General features: G+C 44.7%; 1 protein-coding gene across 3 annotated transcripts in view; it reads left to right on the top strand.

Annotated features, from left to right (window-relative positions):
- LOC134224556 (Kruppel-like factor 3) overlaps nt 1–22,828 on the top strand; it is a 643,489-nt gene that overhangs the window by 420,664 nt on the left and 199,997 nt on the right. For 2 of the 3 annotated variants that reach the window (XM_062703945.1, XM_062703944.1), the window contains one exon: nt 16,049–16,109. In XM_062703945.1, the coding sequence (XP_062559929.1) occupies nt 16,049–16,109 (61 nt within the window). Of the gene's footprint in view, nt 1–15,761; nt 15,866–16,048; nt 16,110–22,828 lie in introns of those variants that run through there. The other variant, XM_062703946.1, reaches the window with a different exon arrangement.

The raw sequence follows: 22,828 nt of genomic DNA, 5'->3' as shown, positions 1-22,828 counted from the left end.
GACGGAATGGACCGGAAAAGCGGTTACACAGCCAGTGTGTCGTGTAGGCGGCCAGGATGATAAACGGAAGCCGAATTCTAATGCTGCCACTCGATTGACCGGTTTCCGAAACTTGTACAAACTGTCCTTAATGACTAACGCACTATTGTTGGAATCACCCGCACGTTTCGAAACTCGCTCTAATTTTGTTCTCCTTGCACGAAAAAAAATACTGTTCTCCACGAGGCTTCACATTCAACTCCTCCGAAAGCAATCCCCACACAGAATCTCCTGTCCCCACCCATACAGTCATCCAGGTCTTTTTCTCCCCATTCTCGACATTCTTCGTGTCATTTTCCGACTTCCGTTCTATCAGAGTGTATGTAATTAAGAGTGGCGACATGTACCGCTTTTGACAGGTCTCCTGCTCGTTTGGAACACGTTTTTTTATGGGAATGACAGATGAATTTTGATCCAAATCTGACAGTGTCACCACTCCTATTTACATACACTCTGCGTTCTATATTCTGTCACCCAGCTACCAACAAGCGCCATCTGTTGGCGAGTTTGTCATCCCCATTCGTTGGTAGCACATGCCCGCGTAATAGGGTTCTAAAACCGGACCACCGTTCCATATACTATCCAAATAGTGAAAATCGCGATTTGTCGCGAAAATCGCGAGGTTTTTGCCTCTTTTATCGTTGTTCGTTATCTATTGAGAGGTGATTTATGCAATCCCTGGTGATTGGATATAAGCCTCGACATCACGGGAATGAAGTCTCGACTTAAGTCCCCACCTCTGAATCACGCTCGCCCAGAAACTTTAGGAATTATGGAAAATAGCCACCGTCCAAATTCGTTGTGTGTCCAATTCCTTTGTCAACTTTGAAGAGTACTCTGACGGACTAATGGGAAAAACTCGTTGCTCGAGACTTGTCTCTCATAAACCTCACCTTCCTGTGCGCCCACCATTGCCAGCGAGTCCGCCTTCTTATGGCCGTAGATTGTGCAGTGAGGGAAAGAGAAAAGTCTACACTTTTGCGTAGTGGGTATTTTAGAGATACTGATTTTTGAAAATAAGCCTCATTGGGCAAAAACACCGTGACCCGACACTTCTTCCGCTGAAAATAGCGAATCTAAGAAAGGAATTTCTTTTACATATTTTTCTAGCGTTCATTTGTTTTGGAGACTCATATGCCGAGAAGCATTAAGGAGTCAGAGTCAAGTTTTTCAATTTCATACTTAATGTATTTCTTAGAACCTCATGGAATTAAAACAAAATTCTGGGTTTTGTTATCATCTAATTCCTAAAAACTGCTTTATGAAATTCATAAAATCTTACGCTATCAAAAATGACGGTGAATTCTTAATCAAATCATCTAAATATCGATATATTGAAACGATCACAAGGTTGAAAAACCTAAGTATCGCACATCACAAGAGTACAATGCACACACTTCATTTTGAACTTCTATTTGAAATCATCATATTTTGTAAAATTGCCCAACAATAATTGCTAATTGCCGATCAGTTCGTGGTTCAAATATTGAATCTTTATAGGTACATAAAAAAAAACAATGTAATCCAAGCCCATTCCAATAAGACACACTCGAACACACTAACCTTTACTTCCAACAATGAGTTATGATTGCACAAAAGTTATGCCGCTCATGAACATCAGATAAGGTGATACCAATTTCTTGCTTGCAGCCACGAAGAGGCGTGAATCTCCATCGACGGCTCATCTTCTTTTGCCATTCTGCCCGTGGCACATCCCTACTTGGACGACAAACAAACTCGCTAGAGACTGCAACAACAATGAAACACCGCACCATGATTCGATTTTGAGGACAACCTCGGGTGTGGACCTCCTCGGCTAGGTTTTGCCAAGCTATGAAAAATACTAAACGGGGAACGAATCATAATTTCATTTGAACGATTGTGTTAGGGTCGAAGCTCTCATGTTGGTCTTTCTTTATACCTACATAGTACAATTTCATTTCTGATTGTAAATTGTTTCAACTCTAAGATTTCTAGGAATTAGACAATTGGTTCTCAAATTCGCCAGGTTTTTTCAATCAAAACACTTTCGGATGGCGCGTTTCCTAAATTGGTTTATAATCAAAATCAAAGGTTCGAAGCCGTCCAACCCAATATGGTAGGAAAAAAATACAATATAATAACATTGCATTGCACTTGTGGTGGGAATACGTGAGAAAAGTACAAATGAAATAAAAAACATCCGAGACCCCTTGCCGGTGACGACGCCTCGACGAATATCCAACTCCGTGGTCTATTCCAAACAGTCGGCGTATGTCTTGAGCGAGCGCAAAGAGCTCCTATGCCTTTGAAACGATTCTAAAATAAATGAAGCTCATTAGTGCGGGTAAAATGCCACGGGAATTGATAGCAATTTGGAGTGATAAATAAGTGACAGCAGCCGGGTGGTTGGGCACGACTTTGCGACAACCAACCAAACTGCACAAACCAATGAAGAATTCCTGCCGTCACCGCATCTGTCTGCTGGAGGTGTGAAGTTCTACACCAGACGCGAAGTTTTGCGTCATACTGTGCACGGGTGGACTCGGTATCGCATAGATCCGCTAGTTTAGAACTGCTCCAGGGCAACAATGTTGCTGAACTGTAAGATTGGTTCAAGTAATTTGTTTCAATTATGTAGGTACTGGGTTCACTAATCTTGAGTCATTCTGCAGTCCAGTTGGATTCTTAATTGTGGTGGAGCTTGAGTTTGAGAATCGTGCAAATAATTCGACAAATGGAATTTCAACCGAGTCGGCCTGGTGGTGGGTAAACCTCTCGGATCGCTTTCTCCAGGTCAAACTTTATGAACTCATCGTGCACCGCAAAACGATGATTCTGATCAAATCGCACCAAAAGTGATGGGGTTGGCAACAAATCTCCCAGACAGGGAGTCAACACCGTGAGGCGTTTGCGACCGTTTGGTCTGGTTGATTTGATGTCTCGCGGAGCGGATCGTCGAGTAACAGTAACAGTACTGGGTGGTGGTAAACTCAGGGGCCGTTCTGTTTATGATAAAATGAAGGCCCATTTGCTTTAAACATTTACCGGAGGTCTATAAAAACGAATTTTGTCCCGATTGTTTTTGTTGTGGTTTTCTGATCAACAAAATTTACAACTGGACAATTCCAGGACTCGACAGGTTAAATATCGCCACATCGAAACATAAAAAAGAATAAAACATATTTTGCAGCAAAACGTTCCTACCCCAACTACGCCACCGATTTAGCAATCTCCTCCAATGACTGGCGGGCTGCATATCTAGGCGAAGGGCGTTCACGACGCGATGGCCAACGAAACCGCCCGCAGGCTGGCTGCCACCATCGTCAGCACCATCAACGCGCAGCAGGGCCGAAAGGAAGCAACCCAAACAGAGCGAGCGGTCCCATCCCAAGCGATATTCAACCACCAGTCAGTCAGAAGCGGAGGGACAGCATAAGGGACCCGAAAGCTGTAGCCACAGCCCCGGCGCAAAAATTCTCCCACGCTCAAAACACGATATTTCAATCGGTTTATGTAATAGATGCTAAAAAGCAGATAGATTTTGATGAGTCGGGGTTGCTCGGCAAAGCGATGCCTCGGATGGGAGGAGGCCGGGTGGATCCGCTTTAGAGAGCCATTCGGCAGCCCGGTGGTACCGATTCTGCTGAGCATCTCCGCAGAAACATGATCACGGATGGGAGCATTCGTTCGAGTTAGAAGCACAAGGGACCCCGTCGTTCCCTTCCAGTACACGAACTGCACCGCTCGCGCGCCCTTCCTTCTACTATGTACAACGGCACCAAGTTGACGTTTATTGCAGTTGAATTGAATTGACTCCAAAGAGCTCCAAATAAACTCGTGTATATTGAACGTTTTATTGTGGTTATGTTATGGATCTCTCGGGTTACCTCCCTTCAGCCTTGTTTTTGCTGCAATGCAAGCGGCATTGGAAAATGCACCTAGTACGGGTAAAAACAACCAAACGAAAAAGCATTTACAAACAGCAGAGGACTCACTGGATGGGAATTTGCAATCTCGGTTGTGTTTAACAGGGCCGGATGATGTGGCCAGGGAAATATAAATCTCAAGACCGTACCAGGATCAGTGTATCTTAGAATACGAGCCTTAAGCTCTCATTAGGTTATCCAGACATAGAAGAGAAGAAACTTGAAAGTCTACGTCAAAGGATATGTCCTTGGTGTTGAATAGCTACTCTTCTTATAGATCTACTAACATTTTAACTAATGTTTGCCTCTACATTGAACAATTACATCTCCAGTTATATGAAGCACAACAACCAGTACAATTTATTGGTCATTAGGATAAATTAAAATACAGCTGATGACTCATCATATTTCAAAAACATAAAAAAATAATAGTAATGGTTGTCGATACCTGAACAAGATATCTAGTCTCGTCCATTTGTCGCGGCAATATTCAGCAAACTGATACTCATTTGGCTCTCACATGATCATCCCAAAAACTTCACATGCTGGATGGAATCAAAATATTTTTCAATCTACGGTAGCTCGCTTCACGTTTGAAATAAATATATTACAGAAGAGTATATCCTAATTGGATATTAACTGAATGCATATATGCCCTACACTGTAGTAAAGTGAATTTTTTTTCCAACAATTTATAGACCTTATCTTATCTATTACATTTTTATCCTACTCTAGCCTTCAAAGATGTAATCAACGTCGAATAACTGTATAAATATAAAATTTATTAAATTAAAAAATTCCAAATCTCCCATTGAAGGACACAGCAAAAATGCTTGAATTGTAATACAATTAAACTGTAAAAGCGTTCGTTTGCGTTTCGTTTCAATCAAAATACAAGTCTAATCAAAATCCAATTTGAATCCAATCCTGAAACAAACAAAATTCCAATTCAAACCAATGCAAAACAACCCCAACACAAATCCAAATCAAATCAACATCTAATTCAAATGCAATCCAGAAAAATATATTAAGCTCTTTTTAGTGGAATGTATTAAACCGTCTAAGACGAATTAAGTACTGTCCATTTAATTCCACCAGTTAATTTTCGTTATCTTTGCAGATACGTATTTCAAACCACAACTGTGTGGATCGTCTTCCAGTCAATCTTGTGCTTGACTCGACTTAATGTAATCCAAATACAAACCAAATGGAATTTAAAGCAGATTCAAATCAATCCAAATCAATCCAAATCCAGTCCAGATCAATCCAGGTCAGTCCAAATCCAATCCAAATCAGTGGACAATCTCAGATCCAAATCAGTCCAAATCCAGTTCAGAATCAGTCTAAATCAAGTCCAAAATACAAGTCCCAGTAAACCCAAATCAGTCAATCAAATCCAGTCAAATACAGTCCAAATTCTGACAGTCCAGATTCCAATCCAGATCAGTACAAAATCAGTCCAGATCAAGTCCAAATCCAGTCAGGTTCAGTCCAAATCCAGTCCAGGTCAAGTCCAGGTCAAGTCCAAGATCAATCCAGATCCAGATCCAGATCAATCCAGGTCCAATCAGATCCAGTCCAAATCAGTCAAGATCCAGTCCAGATCCAGTCCAGGTCAGTCCAAGTGTCGAGTCAGATCAGTCAGAGTCAGTCCCAGTTCAGTCCAGATCGGTCAGATCTGAGTCCAGGTCCAGTCGAGTCCAGTCCAAGTCAGTCAGATCCAGTCCAGATCCAGTCCAGGTCAGTCCAGTCAGTCCTGATCCGGTCCAGATCCAGTCCAGATCTGATCCAGATCCGGCCCCAGATCAGTCCAGATCCAGTCCAGATACGGTCCAGATCCACAGCCAGTCCAAGATCGGTCCAGATCCAGTCCGGAATCGGCCCCAAGATCAGTCCAGTCAGTCCAGAGTGGTCAGTCCAGTCGGTCCAAAGATCCAGGTCAGTCCAGATCCAGTCCAGATCCAATTCCAGATCCAGTCCAGATCCAGTCAGATCCAGTCCAGATCCAGTCAGGTCAGTCCAAGATCAGTCGATCAGTCCAGATCCAGTCCAGGTCAGTCCAGTCAGTCAGTCAGTCAGTCGATCCAGTCCAAAGTCCAGTCCAGGTCAGTCCAGGTCAGTCCAGATCCAGTCAGATCCAGTCAGTCAGTCCAGGTCAGTCCAAGTCGGTCCAGATCCAGTCGGATCCAGTCCAGGTCAGTCCAGGATCCAGTCCAGGTCAGTCCAGATCCAGTCAGATCGGTCAGAGTCAGTCAGATCGGTCCAGATCCAGTCCAGGTCAGTCAGGTCAGTCCAGATCGGTCCAGGTCAGTCCAGATCCAGTCAGAGTCGGTCCAGGTACAGTCCAGATAAAGATCCAGGTCCAGTCAGTCCAGTCCAGGTCAGGTCAGGTCGGTCCAGAGTCAGTCAGGTCAGATCCAGATCCAGTCAGTCAGTCCAGGTCAAATCCAGTCAGATCGAGTCCAGGTCAGTCCAGATCCAGTCCAGATACAGTCCAGGTACAGTCCAGATCAGTCCAGTCCAGTCAGATCAGTCCAGATCAGTCAGATCAGTCCAGATCCAGTCAGATCCAGTCAGGTCAGTCCAGATCAGTCAGTCCAGTCTAAGTCAGGTCAGTCAAGTCCAGTCCGGGTCGAGTCCAAATCCAGTCAGATCCAGTCCAGGTCAGTCCAGATCCAGTCAAGTCAGTCCAGATCCAGTCCAGATCCAGTCCAGATCCAGTCCAGAGGTCAGTCCAGGTCAGTCCAAGTCAGTCAGATCGGTCCAGGTCCAGTCCAGATCCAGTCCAGATCCAGTCAGATCCAGTCAGGTCGGTGCAGATCAGTTCAAGTCAGTCCAGATCCAGTCAGGTCAGTCCAGTCCAGTCAGAGTCAGTCCAGATCCAGTCCAGGATCAGTCCAAGGTCCCAGTTCAAGTCCAGTCTAGATCCAGTCTGGATCCAGTCAAGATCCAGTCCAAGTCCAGTCCAGATCCAGGTCAGTCAGATCCAGGTCAGTCAGGTCCAGTCCAGATCGGTCAGATCCAGTCCAATCAGTCAGGTCAGTCAGGTCCAGTCCGATCCAAGGTCAGTCCAGGTCCAGGTCAGTCCAGTCAGGTCGGTCCAGGTCAGTCCAGGTCAGTCCAGATCCAGTCAGGTCAGTCCAGATCCAGTCAGGTCAGTCAAGGTCAGTCCAGATCCGGTCCAGGTCAATCAGATCCAGTCAAAGATCCAGTCCAGTCAGTCCAGATCCAGTCAGTCAGTCAGATCCAGTCCAGGTCAGTTCAGTCCAGTCAAATCCAGTCAGTCAGTCCAGATCCAGTCCAGGTCCAGTCCAGGTCAGTCCAAGTCGGTCAAGGTCAGTCCAGGTCGGTCCAATCCAGTCCAAGTCAGTCCAGGTCAGTCAGATCCAGTCAAATCAGGTCCAGATCGGTCCAAATCCAGTCCAGATCAGTCCAGGTCAGTCAATCCAGATCAGTCCAGATCCAGTCCAGATCGAGTCTGAGTCAGTCCAGATCAGTCCAGATCCAGTCAGATCAGTCCAGATCCAGTCCAGATCCAGTCAGGTCAGTCCAGGTCAATCCAGGTCAGTCCAGATCCAGTCCAGGTCAGTCCAGATCCAGTCCAAATGTCAGTCAGATCCAGATCCAGATCCAGTCCAGGTCAGTCCAGGTCGGTCAGGTTCAGTCCAGATCCAGTCCAGGTCCAGTCAGAATCAGTCAGGTCCAAGATCCAGTCGGTCCAGTCCAGATCCAGTCAGGTCAGTCCAGGTCAGTCCAGATCAGTCCAGATCCAGTCCAGATCAGTCAGGTCCAGATCCAGTCCAGATCCAGTCCAGATCAGGTCAAGGTCAGTCCAGGTCAGGTCAGATCCAGTCCAGGTCAGTCCAGATCCAGTCAGAGTCGGTCAGGTCAGTCCAGATCAGGAGTCAGTCCAGTCCAGGTCAGTCCAGGTCCAGTCCAGGTCGGTCAGTCAGGTCAGTCAGGTCCAGTCCAGATCCAGTCAGGTCAGTCCAGATCCAGTCAGATCCAGTCAGATCCAGTCCAGATCCAGTCCAGGTCAGTCAGTCCAGGTCAGTCCAGACCAGTCCAGGTCAGTCCAGATCCAGTCCAAGATCCAGTCCAGATCAGTCTAAGTCGGTCAGATCCAGTCCAGGTCGGTCAGGTCGGTCAAGTCCAGTCAGGTCAGATCCAGGTCCAGTCCAGATCCAGGTCAGGTCAGTCCAGATCAAGTCCAGTCAGATCCAGTCCAGATCCAGTCCAGAGTCAGTCCAGGTCAGTCCAGGTCCAGTCCAGATCCAGTCAGGTCCAGTCAAGATCCAGTCCAGGTCAGTCCAGGTCAGTCCAGATCCAGTCCAGATCCAGTCCAGGTCCAGTCAAGGTCCAGTCCAGATCCAGTCCAGGTCAGTCCAGATCCAGTCCAGATCCAGTCCAGATCCAGTCCAGATCAGTCCAGGTCAGTCCAGATCAGTCAAGTCAGTCAGATCCAGTCAGGTCCAGTCCAGTCCAGTCCAGATCCAGTCAGGATCCAGTCCCAGGTCAGTCAGATCTCGATCCAGTCAAGATCCAGTCAAGTCAGTCCAGATCCAGTCAGGTCAGTCAAGTCGGTCCAGATCCAGTCCAGATCCAGTCCAAGTCAGTCCAGATCCAGTCCAGGTCCAGTCCAGATCCGGTCCAGGTCGGTCAGATCCAGTCAGAGTCAGTCCAGGTCCAGTCAGGTCCAGTCCAGATCCAGTCAGGTCAGTCCAGTCCAGATCCAGTCCAGGTCAGTCCAGATCCAGTCCAGGTCAGTCCAGATCCAGTCCAGATCCAGTCAGATCGGTCAAGTCAGTCCGGTCAGGTCAGTCCAGGTCAGTCCAGTCAGATCCAGATCCAGTCAGATCCAGTCCAGATCCAGAGTCCAGTCCAGATCAGTCCAGTCCAGTCCAGGTCAGTCCAAGTCCAGTCCAAGATCCAGTCAAGGAGTCCAGTCGGTCAGATCCAGTCCAGATCCAGTCCAGATCAGTCCAGATCCAGTCCAAGTCAGTCCAGATCCAGTCAAGATCCAGTCCAGATCCAGTCAGGTCAGTCCAGATCCAGTCCAGGTCAGTCGGTGGAGTCAGTCCAGTCAGTCCAGATCAGTCCAGATCCAGTCAGTCAGTCCAGGTCAGTCCAGGTCCAGTCATCGGTCCAGTCGGTCCAGATCCGGTCCAGGTCAGTCAGTCAGTCCAGGTCGGTCAGTCTGATCCAGTCGGTCCAGATCGATCCAGGTCAGTCCAGGTCAGTCGAGTCAGTCCAGGTCAGTCCAGATCAGTCAGTCAGGTCAGTCCAGATCGGTCCAGATCCAGTCCAAGATCCAGTCAGTCAAGATCCAGTCCAGATCCAGTCCAGATCCAGTCAGTCAGTCAGTCAGTCAGTCCAAGATCCAGTCCAGATCGATCAGGTCAGTCAGTCAGGTCAGGTCCAGTCCAGGTCAGTCAGTCAGATCCAGATCCCAGTCAGATCAGTCAGGTCCAGATCGGTCGGTCAGGTCAAGGTCAGTCAGTCCAGATCGGTCCAGATCCAGTCAGTCAGTCAGATCCAGTCCAGGTCAGTCCAGATCAGTCCAGGTCCAGTCGATCCAGTCCAAGTCCAGATCCAGTCGAGTCAAGTCAGTCAGGTCCAGTCAGATCCCAGTCCAGTCAGGTCCAGGTCAGTCCAGATCCAGTCAGATCCAGTCCAGAGTCAGTCCAGTCCAGTCCAGTCAGTCGATCGGTCAGGTCAGGTCAGTCCAGTCAGTCGATCAGAGTCGATCGGAGTCAGTCAGGTCAGTCCAGATCCAGTCAGATCCAGTCAGGTTCAGTCCAGATCCAGTCCAGGTCAGTCCAAGTCCAGGTCAGTCAGGTCGGTCCAGAGTCCAGTCCAGGTCAGTCCAGTCCAGATCAGTCCCAGATCCAGTCAGGTCAGATCAGTCCAGATCCAGTCAGGTCAGTCCAGATCGGTCGAGTCAGTCCAGTCCAGATCCAGGTCAGGTCGGTCAGATCAGGTCAGGTCAGTCCAGGTCAGTCCAGATCCAGTCCAGATCCAGTCCAGAGTCCAGTCCAGGTCCAGTCCAGATCCAGTCCAGATCCAGTCAGATCCAGTCCAGTCAGTCCAGTCCAGTCCAGGTCAGTCCAGAGTCGAGTCAGGTCGGTCAGGTCAGTCCAAGTCCGGTCAGGATCCAGTCCAGGTCAGTCCAAGTCAGTCAGGTCAGTCCAGGTCAGTCCAGTCAGTCCAGTCCAGATCCAGTCAGTCCAGGTCCAGTCAGGTCAGATCCAGTCCAGATCCAGTCCAGGTCAGTCAGATCCAGTCAGGTCAGTCCAGATCCAGTCCAGATCCAGTCCAGATCCAGTCCAGGTCAGGTCAGGTCAGTCCAGTCAGTCAGGTCAGTCCAGATCCGGTCAGAGTCGGTCCAGATCAGTCCAGATCCAGTCAGGTCAGTCCAGATCCAGTCCAGTCAGTCCAGGTCAGTCCAGTCAGATCAGGTCGGTCAGATCCAGATCCAGGTCGATCCAGTCCAGATCAGTCCAAGTCCAGATCCAGTCAGATCCAGTCCAGGTCAGTCAGATCAGTCCCAGATCCAGTCCAGATCAGTCCAGGTCAGTCAGGTCAGTCCAGATCGGTCAGTCAGTCGGTCCAGTCGGTCAGATCAGTCCAGATCGGTCCAGATCGGTCGATCCAGATCCAGTCGATCGGTCAGGTCAGTCCGATCCAGTCCAGGATCAGTCCAGGTCGGTCAGGTCAGGTCAGATCAGTCAGTCAGGTCAGGTCCAGGTCCGATCCAGTCGGTCAAGATCCAGTCAGGTCGAGTCCAGGTCAGTCCAGATCCAGTCCAGATCCAGTCCAGATCAGTCCAAGTCAGTCAGGTCCAGTCCAGGTCAGTCCAGATCCAGATCCAGTCCAGATCCAGTCAGGTCAGTCCAGATCCAGTCCAGATCCAGTCCAGGTCCAGTCCAGATCCGTCAGTCAAGTCCAGTCAGTCCAGTCCAGATCAAGGTCCAGTCAGTCCAGTCAGGTCCAGTCCAGGTCAGTCAGGTCAGTCCAGATCAGTCCAGATCCAGTCCAGATCCAGTCCAGATCCAGTCAGATCCAGTCCAGATCCAGATCAGTCAGGTCAGTCAGTCGGTCAGGTCAGATCAGGTCAAGTCAGTCCAGATCCAGTCCAGGTCAGTCCAGGTCCAGTCAGGTCAGTCCAGATCAGATCCAGTCCAGATCCAGGTCAGTCAGATCCAGTCCAAGATCCAGTCCAAGTCAGTCCAGATCGGTTCAGTCCAGAGTCGAGTCCAGGTCAGTCCAGATCAGTCCAGATCGTCAGGTCAGTCCGATCCAGTCCGATCAGTCAAGATCCAGTCCAGAGTCGAGTCAAGGTCGGTCCAGATCCAGTCAGAGTCAGTCCAGATCCAGTCCAGATCGATCCAGTCAGTCAGGTCCAGTCCAGATCCAGTCCAGATCCGGTCCAGATCCAGTCCAGGTCAGTCAAGGTCAGTCCAGATCCAGTCCCAGATCAGTCCAGATCCAGTCAGGTCAGTCCAGGTCAGTCCAGGTCAGTCAGTCAGTCCAGATCAGATCCAGATCCAGTCCAGATCCAGTCAGGTCAGTCCAGGTCAGTCCAGATCCGGTCCAGGTCGGTCCAGATCCAGGTCCAGGTCGGTCCAAGTCAGTCAGTCCAGATCGATCCAGATCCAGTCCAGTCAGTCAGGTCAGTCAGGTCAGTCCAGATCCAGTCAGGTCGGTCCAGATCAGTCCAGATCCAGTCAGGTCAGTCCAGGTCAGTCAAGATCCAGTCCAGATCCAGTCCAGATCGGTCAGGTCCAGTCCAGATCCAGTCCAGGTCAATCCAGATCCAGTCCAGTCCAGGTCAGTCAGGTCAGATCCAGTCCAGGTCAGTCCAAGGTCAGTCCAGGTCAGTCCAGGTCAGTCCAGGTCCAGATCGGTCAGATCCAGTCCAGGTCAGTCAGATCCAGTCAGATCCCGATCCAGATCAGTCCAGATCGGTCAAGTCAGTCCAGAGTCGGTCAGTCCAGAGTCCAGGTCAGTCAGGATCCAGGTCCAGATCAGTCCCAGGTCGGTCAGATCCAGGTCAGATCAGTCAGATCCAGGTCAAGTCAGTCCAGTCAGATCCAGGTCGGTCAGATCCAGTCCAGTCGGTCAGGTCAGTCCAGATCCAGTCCAGAGTCAGTCCAGGTCAGTCCAGGTCAGTCCAGGTCAGTCCAGGTCAGGTCCAGATCGGTCAGGTCAGGCCAGATCAGTCTAGATCCAGTCAGTCCAGTCAGAGTCAGTCAAGATCAGTCAGGTCAGTCCAGGTCCAGTCTAAAGGTGGTCCAGTCAAGGAGTCCAGTCAGGTCCAGGATCCGGTCCAGAGTCGGTCCAGGTCAGTCAGAGTCAGTCAGTCCAGTCAGGAGTCCAAGGTCGGTCCGGATCCAGTCAGGTCAGTCCAGGTCAGTCCAGGTCATCAAGTCAGTCCAGGTTCAGTCCAGGTCGAGTCCAGATCCAGTCAGGTCCAGTCCAGGTCAGTCCAGATCCAGTCAGATCGAGTCCAGGTCGGTCAGGTCAGTCCAGATCCAGTCCAAGGTCAGTCCAGATCAGTCAGTCCAGTCAGTCCAGATCAGTCCAGATCCAGTCCAAGTCCAGTCATCAGTCAAGGTCAGTCCAAGTCAGAATCCAGGTCCAGTCAGGTCAGTCCAGGTCGGTCAGGTCAGTCAGGTCAGTCCAGGTCAGTCCAGGTCCAGTCGATCCAGATCAGTCCAGATCCAGTCAATCCAGTCAGATCCAGTCAGATCGGTCCAGTCCAGATCCAGTCCAGATCAGTCCAGTCGATCAGGTCAGTCCAGGTCGGTCAGATCCAGTCCAGGTCAGTCCAGATCCAGTCCAGGTCCAGTCCAGATCCAGTCCAGGTCCAGTCCAGGTGGAATCCAGTCCAGGTCAGTCCAGGTCGGTCAAATCCAGTCAGATCGGTCCAGATCAGTCCAGATCGGCCAGATCCAAGTCAGGTCAGATCCAGTCCAGATCCAGTCCAGATCCAGTCCAGATCCAGTCCAGATCGGTCAGGTCAGTCAAGATCGGTCAGGTCGATCCAGGTCAAGGTCAGTCGATCCAGTCCGATCAGTCCAGATCCAGTCCAGGTCAGTCCAGTCAGTCAGGTCCAGATCCAGTCCAGATCGGTCAGATCCCGGTCAGATCAGTCAGATCCAGTCAGGTCCAGTCAGAGTTCGAGTCCAGATCCAGTCCAGTCGGTCGATCAGTCCAGATCCAGTCAGTCAGAGTCAGTCGGTCCAGGTCCAGTCAGGTCAGTCCAGATCCGGTCCAGATCGAGTCCAGATCCAGTCAGTCCAAGTCCAGTCCAGATCAGTCAGATCCAGTCCAAGGTCAGTCCAGATCAGTCCAGATCCAGATCCAAATTCGGATCCAGGTCAGTCAGGTCAGTCCAGGTCCAGTCAGGTCAGTCCGATCCAGTCAGGTCAGTCCAGATCCAGTCCAGGTCAAGTCAGAGTCCAGTCCAGATCAGTCAGGTCCAGTCAGATCGGTCAAAATCAGTCCAAATCCAATCCAAATTCAGGTCAAATCCCAATCAAATCCAGGTCAGTCAAGGTCAGTCCAGTCAATCAAATCCAGTCAGGTCAATCCAATCAATCCAAATCAGTCCAAATCCAAGTCAGATCCAGTCCAGATCCCAAATCCAGGTCCGTCGAAATCCAATCAGTCAAGTGCGTCCAAAATCAATCCAAGATCAAGTCCAAATCCAGTCCAAATCCAATCCAAACCAATCCAAACCAATCCAAATCCAATCAAATTCCAATCAAAATCCAATCCAAAACCAATCCAAATCCAATCCAAATCCAATCCAAATCCAATCCAAATCCAATCCAAATCCAATCCAAATCCAATCCAAATCCAATCCAAATCCAATCCAAATCCAATCAAAATCCAATCCAAATTCAATCCAATCCAAATCCAATCCAAATCCAATCCAAAACCAATTCAAATCCAATCCTAATGCCAACGAGGGACTCTAAGCAAAATTGTACACTATGGTCCACCGCAAAATTAGGCTGAATGGTCCCCCGGAAATTTAGGGGATTTGGTGTCAGGCCCTGCAAGTCATCTTTAAAAAAACAATCAACGAATAATCAGCGAGAGAATAAGAACCGAAACAATCGACGAAGACCACAGCGACGGAAAGGGACTAGCGATTGGAAACTCGATTCGTCGAACAACAAATCTCTCAACTTCATCGAGAGCACACGCATTTTTGCAAATGTGCTCAAGGACCGTGTATTCAGTATCGTAGCGCTTCTTTCTAGACAATCGTGTGATGATGTTATCGTCATATAAGTATGAAGTTATTTCAAGTGCATGTGCTTTCTTTTTGATTGTTCTGATTTCATCTATTTACGATGCTCATTACATCTACTCACTCGTGTTTTTACCATAGGGAGGAAAGTTGTTCCCACTTCCCAGTGGTGAGGGAACATTCCATTCTGTAGTGATGATGAGTTGAATAGCTTGAGAGAGGCTTAGAAAAGCTTTCCGAAAACTTCTTCAAGATGAATGCCGGAATAACATCGGGTCCAGGACTTGTTAAGACCTTAATTGAGGAACAAATATTTCCAGACACTTAGGCATTGACAATCGGATGATTTCCAACCATACGAACGAGATCGCTTGTAGCAGCTTTGCGAACTTGTTGCAGAGATTCTCGAGTAAAAACACTTGCAAAATGGTATTTGAATAGATCACACTTCCCCTTAGCAGATGAGCATTCGACGCTATCTTTGGACATGACAACAGGTAGGCCCGATTCTTTTCGCTTATCGTCGACGTAATTCCAGAATCCTTTAAGATTTTTTCGTTGTTTTAGTTGAACTTGAACAGGAAGGCAGGAGAAAGAAACGATTCCGAGATTTTAATCGATTTATTTGGGCTGTGTTAAATGTTTTAAAACCATTATGCAATAGAATTCAATAGTATTTAAATGGGAAATAATGCTAATGTTTAGTATTTCTGATCCCTCATGTCCTTCTTTTTCTCCGGTTTTCAGAAGTTTTTTTTTCGTAATAAGTAAGTAAAGATTCCCAATAACTAGCGGCTACAGCTAAAAGGCGCTTTGTTCTACCTCAAACCACCACTAAAAAAATACTCAAATCGCTTGATTCGGTCCTGGTTTTACAAACTCTTCTACTCCGAAAACGTTTTCCTCACGAAGAAGATCCTCCAATTGGTTGCGTTATATGAATGAGAGAAAGAATCGGTGCATCCACGACAGTCGCACGTTGGATGGAACAGCAAATAAAACGTGATTCTAGCATAAATGCTTCGGATTCACATTAATAAAATGTCACTAGGGTTGTTCCTGGCGCGTTTTATTGTAGAAATTAGCTTCTGGCATAAAATTTAGGGCATCTCCATGAACCAACCGTCGTCGGTCGGTCGTATCGTCAAAACTACCATAGAGGAAGGCGTATTCCTGTTTGTTTATGTACTCTGCTGCATACGACTTTGCACTATCTTCGGATCATCTCGTCGCGAGGGCTACTCTTTCAGCTAATCCGCTTACCGCTTCGGAAAAGGAAGTTAATTAGGTTATTCCCACGCACTAAATAAGGCAATGTGCGGTGGTTGACACTGACTGCGTTGCTGCACGCTCGCTACTCACAAAGCGCTCCAGCTGCCCTACTCTGCTCTGCTAGTCGGGCAGAAGGTGTCCAATGTAGAGTATTGTTCTGTTGTTGGTGATCGCTCCTCCGGTTTCAACTTCCCCAGAGCAAAGCAACAAAGTCTATTTGCTTTTTGCCTCATCCGTTTTTTTTTGTGATCGACACGCTAGCTGTGGTCTGGTGCCTCTACATAACCGTGTTTCCTTATCCGAAGTAATTGATCTGCGTTCTGATGCAAATAAATTATGTTATTCTCACGTTGTTGCTGCTCTGCGGCGCAGATTGAACATGGTGAGAATTTAGCGCCAGCTAAACGACTGTTATTGATGATTATAGCACAAATTGGAACTCAACTTCCTCTTTTTCTGCGCTGTTCGAAGATTGATGTGATTCGGCCATGATATCTGCGAATGCCTGCCCGTGTGGGACAGAACCAGTTGAGTAACATTTTTTCTTCTTTCTTTCTGATTGCAGGCAGAGGGCCCGCCAGTCCAGCTGGAACCGGTTGATCTCAGCGTTCGTTCACCACCAAAAGGTAAGTTTTGAAAGGGCCGGGTTGGTTTAGGCTAGAAGATAAGCGAGGAATACATTTTGTGATCAGTAAAATAATTGCTTTATTGGCTCTATAATGGCTTTGAAGGCCATTGTTCAACAAGACTGATATGAATAATAGAACCATAATGTTAAGAGGAAATGTTAGATATGATCAGCCTATACAAGTCAGACAAAATTCATCTCATCCTCTCATGTTTTCTTACAATATCATGTAAGATTTTTTTAAAAATGCGAATACAATTTTGACATATTAACAATGTCTAGGTTTTTACACAAATATTCCACAAGAAACATGCCGAATTGTTAGGATTTCATACAAAACGTGAATGGCAGTTTTGCATATGTCAATAGTATAGTAAAGTACAGTATTCACTGATTAGGCGTTTTGCCTTTCTCGTATACTAAGTATACGGTAAAGGCTATATGATCGCTCCAAAAACAAACTTTTTATAGAAGGCCCGGAGACCCATAGTGTTATATACCAATCGACTCAGTTCGACGAATTGAGGTGATGTCTGTGTGTGTGTGTGTGTGTGTGTGTGTGTGTATGTGTGTGTGTGTGTGTGTGTGTGTGTGCGCAAAACTACTCAAAAAATGTCACTCATTTTTTGGGCACTTATCCTCAACCGATTTGCTCGCAACAAGTTGCATTCAACGCAGAATCCTGTCCCATTGTTTCCTATTTGAAATTGGCTAGATCGGACTATGGGATCAGAAGTTATGGCCAAAATACAAATTCATACAAAAAAATCGCGTAAAAAATGTCACTCATTTTTCGGACTTTTATCCTCAACCGATTTGCTCGCAACAAGTTGCATTCGACGCAGAATCCTGTCTCATTGTTTCCTATTTGAAATTGGCCAGATCGGACTATGGAATCGAAAGTTATGGCCAAAATACAAAATCATACGAAAAAATCGCGTAAAAAATGTCACTCATTTTTCGGGCACTTATCCTCAACCGATTTGCTCGCAACAAGTTGCATTCGACGCAAAATCCTGTCCCATTGTTTCCTATTTGAAATTGGTCAGATCGGACTATGGGATCGAAAGTTATTGTCAAAATACAAATTCATACAAAAAAATCGCGTAAAAAACGTCACTCATTTTCGGACACTTATCCTCAACCGATTTGCTCGCAACAAGTTGCATTCGACGCAGAATCCTGTCTCATTATTTCCTGTTTGAAATTGGCCAGATCGGACTATGGGATCGAGAGTTATGGCCAAAATACAAATTCATACGAAAATATTGCGTAAGAAATGTCACTCATTTTTCAGGCACTTATTCTCAACCGATTTGCTCGCAACAAATTGCATTCGACGCAAAATCCTTTCCCATTATTTCCTATTGAAAATTGGACAGGTCGGACTATAGGATCGGAAGTTATGACCAAAATACCTTTTTTCATAAAAATCGCAAAAAATGTCACCTATTTTCGGACACCTAACCTTTATCGATTAACACGCAACAAGTTGCATTCGACGCAGAATCCTGTCCCATTGTTTCCTATTGAAAATTGGCTAGATCGGACTATGGGATCGGAAGTTATGGCCGAAACACCATTTTAGCCTTTTTATACGAAAAGGCTGTATGTTCGCTCCAAAAACCAAACTTTTACAGAAGGCCTGGAGACCCATAGTGTTATATACCAATCGATTCAGCTCGACGAACTGAGATGATGTCTCTGTCTCTCCTACTTCATACGGGAGTTTGGCGGAAAGACGGTCATGAGATTTATATCATAACAAATATTGCCCTCCGTTCGCGTGATGGGAATGACATTTTCGTTTTCTTTTTGTGTAGTCGGAGCTTCAGTTCAACTAACATCCAAAAGTGATATCCTTAAAATATATGACTGGGTGAAATAAAACAGGGTTATGTACGTCAAAAAGATTGGAAAAGGAAACAAAAATGTCGAAATTCTTATTAGCATATTGTAGATCAAGCTGAAAACCGAACCGAGGTCCCAGCGAAATCGCATTTCCGGATGTTGCAACTGCATCGCGAGTAGTGCGCAACTGTGCCATAGTCGGGCACCACTCGCGATGCAGTTGCGACATCCGGAAATGGGACAAAATATGATTTTCGGTTTTCAACTGGATCTACAATATCTTTGCCATAAATAATCTGATTTTCATAGAACGGACAAAGAAATTTGTCTTTTTTACTCCTAGCCACTAGCTCATCTTTTTTCAAGCACACACATTTTACGAAGGTCGAGAAAGGCACCATCACCGCTAGGTGGATTAATCTGGGTTTTACGTTTGTTTTCGATCAAAATCACTTGAATCACGCTTGAAATCGTCTTAGTATCTACTTTAAACCTATTTGCGTTTCGCGAAAGTGTTGAATATTAATGATCTTTATGTTAGAAATAAATAATAGGATATGAGTGTAATATAAAGAAATCCTGAATATTTATTAAACGGCTACTCAGTCTTATAATATCACAACGAGTTTATTATTAACCCGACGTTGCGACATTAGAATAGTACCTTTTTCGAAATTTCCTAAATCGAAACGTCCGGTAAATATGTAATAAACTCGTTGTGAATAGACCTGTGCGCCGCCGCCGACGTTTATTGACGTATGCCGACGCCGGTCAAGGTGTCGGCGGCGCGCCATACGCCATACGATTGGCTCCATGCCGCCGAATTTCATATTTCACGCCGATGATTGGCCAACACAAAAATTACAGTATGTAGTGCGTTTGCATCATCAATAGCTGTTATACCTTTAGCATTTTTGTTTTTATCTCTGTCACTTTTACCGGCATTGGCGTGTTAAATGCTAGGTCATGCAAAAACTTCTTGTTGGCAACAGACCTACAAATCAATGAGCGTAACGATGAACTTTTAATCTTATATGTAACTTCATGGGGAATAACCTCATTCTGCTCGCATTGGGTGGTTCATCGTCTTTTTAAAGGTTTGAATGTTACATATCTTAATTGGTCTAGTGCTTATATTCGCGGCTACAAGTCAACACTATGAAAGTTGGATTAGGATTCCCAGTCTGGTAGGATTTTTTTAAACTTCCATGAGCTAGGCTTCTGGAGCTGGAGCACGATGGAACACGTGACCCATCAAATTGAACATTTCCTTCACTCCTCCTTGTACTTAAATAGCTAGAATTGTTCCGGAAAAAATGGGTTTCATTTATTTTGATAAAAAAAATCCCAAAGAAATTTCTTGGTTTTCCTGAAATTATGTCCGAAGTACATCCTGGAGGAAGTTCGGAAGGAATAATTGAAGAAAATTCTTAGAGTTTTAAGGAATTCTTGAATTTATCCCCGTAATAATTTCTGGATAATTTTCAGATGGATTCCCTGTAGAAAATTCTTGGAGGAATGTCCAACAAAATTCTCAAATAAATTTAAGAATGTCGGCAATTTCTTTAGGAGTTCTCTTGGAAATTGCTCTAGGAATTCGTACGGAGATACCCGAAATTTCGTCCAAAAATTTTGGAAGCAAATGTCGGAGAAAACTCCGAAGGAAATACTAGATGAATATCCGAGAAATTCTTAGAGAAATATAGGAATTTCTATTTCAATTCCAATAGCTATCTACTTGGAACATCCACTAAAAAATCCTTCATTTAAAATTCTTTCCAAAAACCTTTTCAGGTTCTATTTTGGTAATTCCTTCTAATTCCTTCAAGAATAGTGTCGGAAGTTCCTCCAGGAATTTCTTCGAAAATCTCTTTAGAAAAGCTACAGAAACTAATTTAGACATTCAAGGAAATACTAGATGAATATCCGAGGCAGAGTAGATACACTTTCGCGAAGCCCGCGGGATAGAGAGATTCTCCTTTCAACAGTGTAATCCAACAGACTAATAAATAAATACGCAATACTTTATTTTGATAAACAATACCCAAATAAACTTCTGGGTTTTCTTGAAATACTTTCCGAAGGAAGTCCTGGAGAAAGTTCTGCCGGAATGAACTTGAAGAAATTGCTTAGAGTCTAGAGTAATTTCTGGATCTATCATCGTAGTATTTTTTGGAGGATTTTCTGAAGGAATCCCTGCAGAAAATTCTGAAGGAATTCTTGGAGGAATGTCCAAAAAAAATCTTGAAGGAATTTAAGAATGTCGGTAATGCCTTTGAAAATTATATCTGATATCTGAAAATTCGTCCTAAAATTTTGGAAGGAAATGGCGGAGGAAATTCCGAAAGAATAACTAGATGAGTTTCCGAGGAAATGGAATGTCTAATGGAATACCTAGAAAAGTTTCAGAGGAATTGTTAAAATAATTTCCGAAAGAATTTTTCAAAAGTATGTGTATCCATCAGTACAGTAATCAGTAAAGTATGTACAGTTATCCATCATTCTGGCTTGAGTCTTGCTCTGCATACTGCTCCACCCAATATTGCAGTCGAATTTGAATACCATTCTGCTTTCAATGCACTGCTGTATGAATGGCAAAAAACGGAGGCCGCAGACCCGTAAGCGGAGACACTTACATGAAGCCCACGGAATCTCCTTTCAACAGTGTAATCCAACGGACTAATAAATAGATTCGCAATCCTTTTTGAGCTTTTTGACGGGTGGCTTCTTTGAATTGGAATTGTCAAAATCAATCATAGAAGATTTTTTATAAGAATTTCTTAAGATATTTCCTAAGGTCCTAAGAAGTCCCGAAGCAATTCCTAAGGGAAATTTCAAAAAAAAAAGTTGGATTCATTTGTAGACGTTTTTGAAGGAATTCCTAGAGAAACTTCCGATGGAATTCCTGACAGAATTTTTGAAGATATACTAGAATGAGTTTCTTGATGTCTTACCGAATTAATTCCTGAATATATTTTCTAGGGAATTATTTAAGATATTTACGAAAAAATCTGTAAATTTTTTCGAAGGAACTCCTGCAGTAAATTCCCAAAAAATTCTTGAGAATATCCGAATATCCACAATATCGATATTTTGGGAGTTTTTCTTGGCATGTAGTCTTGATTCTAGAGTTAAAACTAAGTTTGTTTCATTACTGTCAAGATTTTCGAGGAAATTCTTAGAGAAATATAGGAATTTCTATTTAAATTCCAATAGCTATCCACTTGGAACATCCACTAAAAAATCCTTCATTTAAAATTCTGTCCAAAAACCTTTTCAGGTTCTCTTTTGGTAATTCCTTCTAATTCCTTCAAGAATAGAGTGGGAAGCTCCTCCAGGAATTTCTTCGAAAATCTCTTTAGAAAAGCTACAGAAACTAATTTAGACATTCATCCAGGGATTCCTTCAGAAAACCTTCCGGAAAGGCCTTTGTTTATTTTTCAGAAACTCCTTTGGAACTTTCTCCAGGAAGTCCTTAGAAAATTCCTTCAGTAAACTATACAAAATTTCTGCAGGAATAACTCTGGAACGAATCATAATATGAAGGAATTTTTAAAGGAATTTTTGAAAGAAACCTTTGGGGTAATTTGAAAGTTAAACTTATTTTCAAATAAAAAAAAAACACGTTTTAAAAAAATGAATGAAATTGGTAAACAAAATTTCCGAAGATTTTCCAAAAGAATTTCAGAAGAGATTCCCGAAAGAATTCTTAGAGGTATTTTGAAAGAAATTTTCGGAGATCTACAAGAATTTCTGGAAAAGTTGCTAAAGAAGTTTCAGGAGGAATGTCCGAAGGAATTCCTATAGGAATATTGGAAAGAATTCCTGGAGAAAGTTCTAAATAAATTCCAGAGGGAAATTTCGAGAGAATACCAAAAATATCTTTCTAGAGTTTCAAAAGAAATTGTTGAGGAATTACTGGAAGAACTTTTAATATAAATTTCAAAAACAAGTTCCTGAAGGAATTTTTAAAAAATCCTAAATCAAATTCCAAAAGTTTTTTTCAAAAGGGATTTCCGAATGTATTCCTAAAACAATGTCTGTAGGTATTCCTATAGAAGTTCTTTGAAGATTTTCCATGGGAATTTTCTAGGGAATTCTTAAAGGAATTTTCAAATGAACTCCTAAAAAAGTTTTCGAATGAATTTCTAAAGAAATTCCCAAAAGACTCCGTAAAGGAATTTCCGAAGCAATCCCTAAAGTAATTTCTAAGGAAATTCCTGAAGGAACTTTTGAAGAAATTTCGGAACGAATTTCCGAAGAAATACACAAATAAATTTTCAAGGGAATTCTTAGTGGAAGTCCTGAAGAATTCATTAGGGAAATTCCTAATTTGAAATTAAAACAAATCAAAAATCAAAAACCAATCGCCACCCATCAAACGCGGAGTTTTTGCCGCCATTTTGTTTTCGGGTAGAGCGTAATTGCACCAAAAGTAACTGTGTTTTAATTGCTAATTGCGAATCATTACAAAAGATAAGCGGAATACAAATTGAATGGACCGCTTCTCAAGGTGCGTATCGAACTATTTACAGTGGTAGCGTAGTCAATCAGACTGCTTCAATTCAAATATTTAGGTAAAAAATAGCTGTACGGATTTTGATTCGAAATCCGTCCACGGCGGACGGATTTCGAGTCAGGAGTAGTTGATTTTGTTCATTATTTTATCATGTTAATGAGTAAATGTGAAGCACTTCAAACGTAGAAGCCTTAATGCTCCTGTGTCAATGACAAAGGTTTCATTTACATTCGATTCCTATTTTATAATGACTTTTTCATATACTAAGGTGCTTAAGTGTACGGATTTCGATGCCCCCCGGTAGTAATTGTACACAAAAAAACAACAAAAGGCATCATATGGCTTGC

Source organism: Armigeres subalbatus, chromosome 3 (genome assembly GCF_024139115.2).
Source record: "Armigeres subalbatus isolate Guangzhou_Male chromosome 3, GZ_Asu_2, whole genome shotgun sequence".
Classification (NCBI taxonomy): Eukaryota; Metazoa; Arthropoda; class Insecta; order Diptera; family Culicidae; genus Armigeres; species Armigeres subalbatus.
The sequence above is the reverse complement of the archived record's forward strand: the minus strand, read 5'-3'. Positions and strand labels throughout refer to the sequence as shown.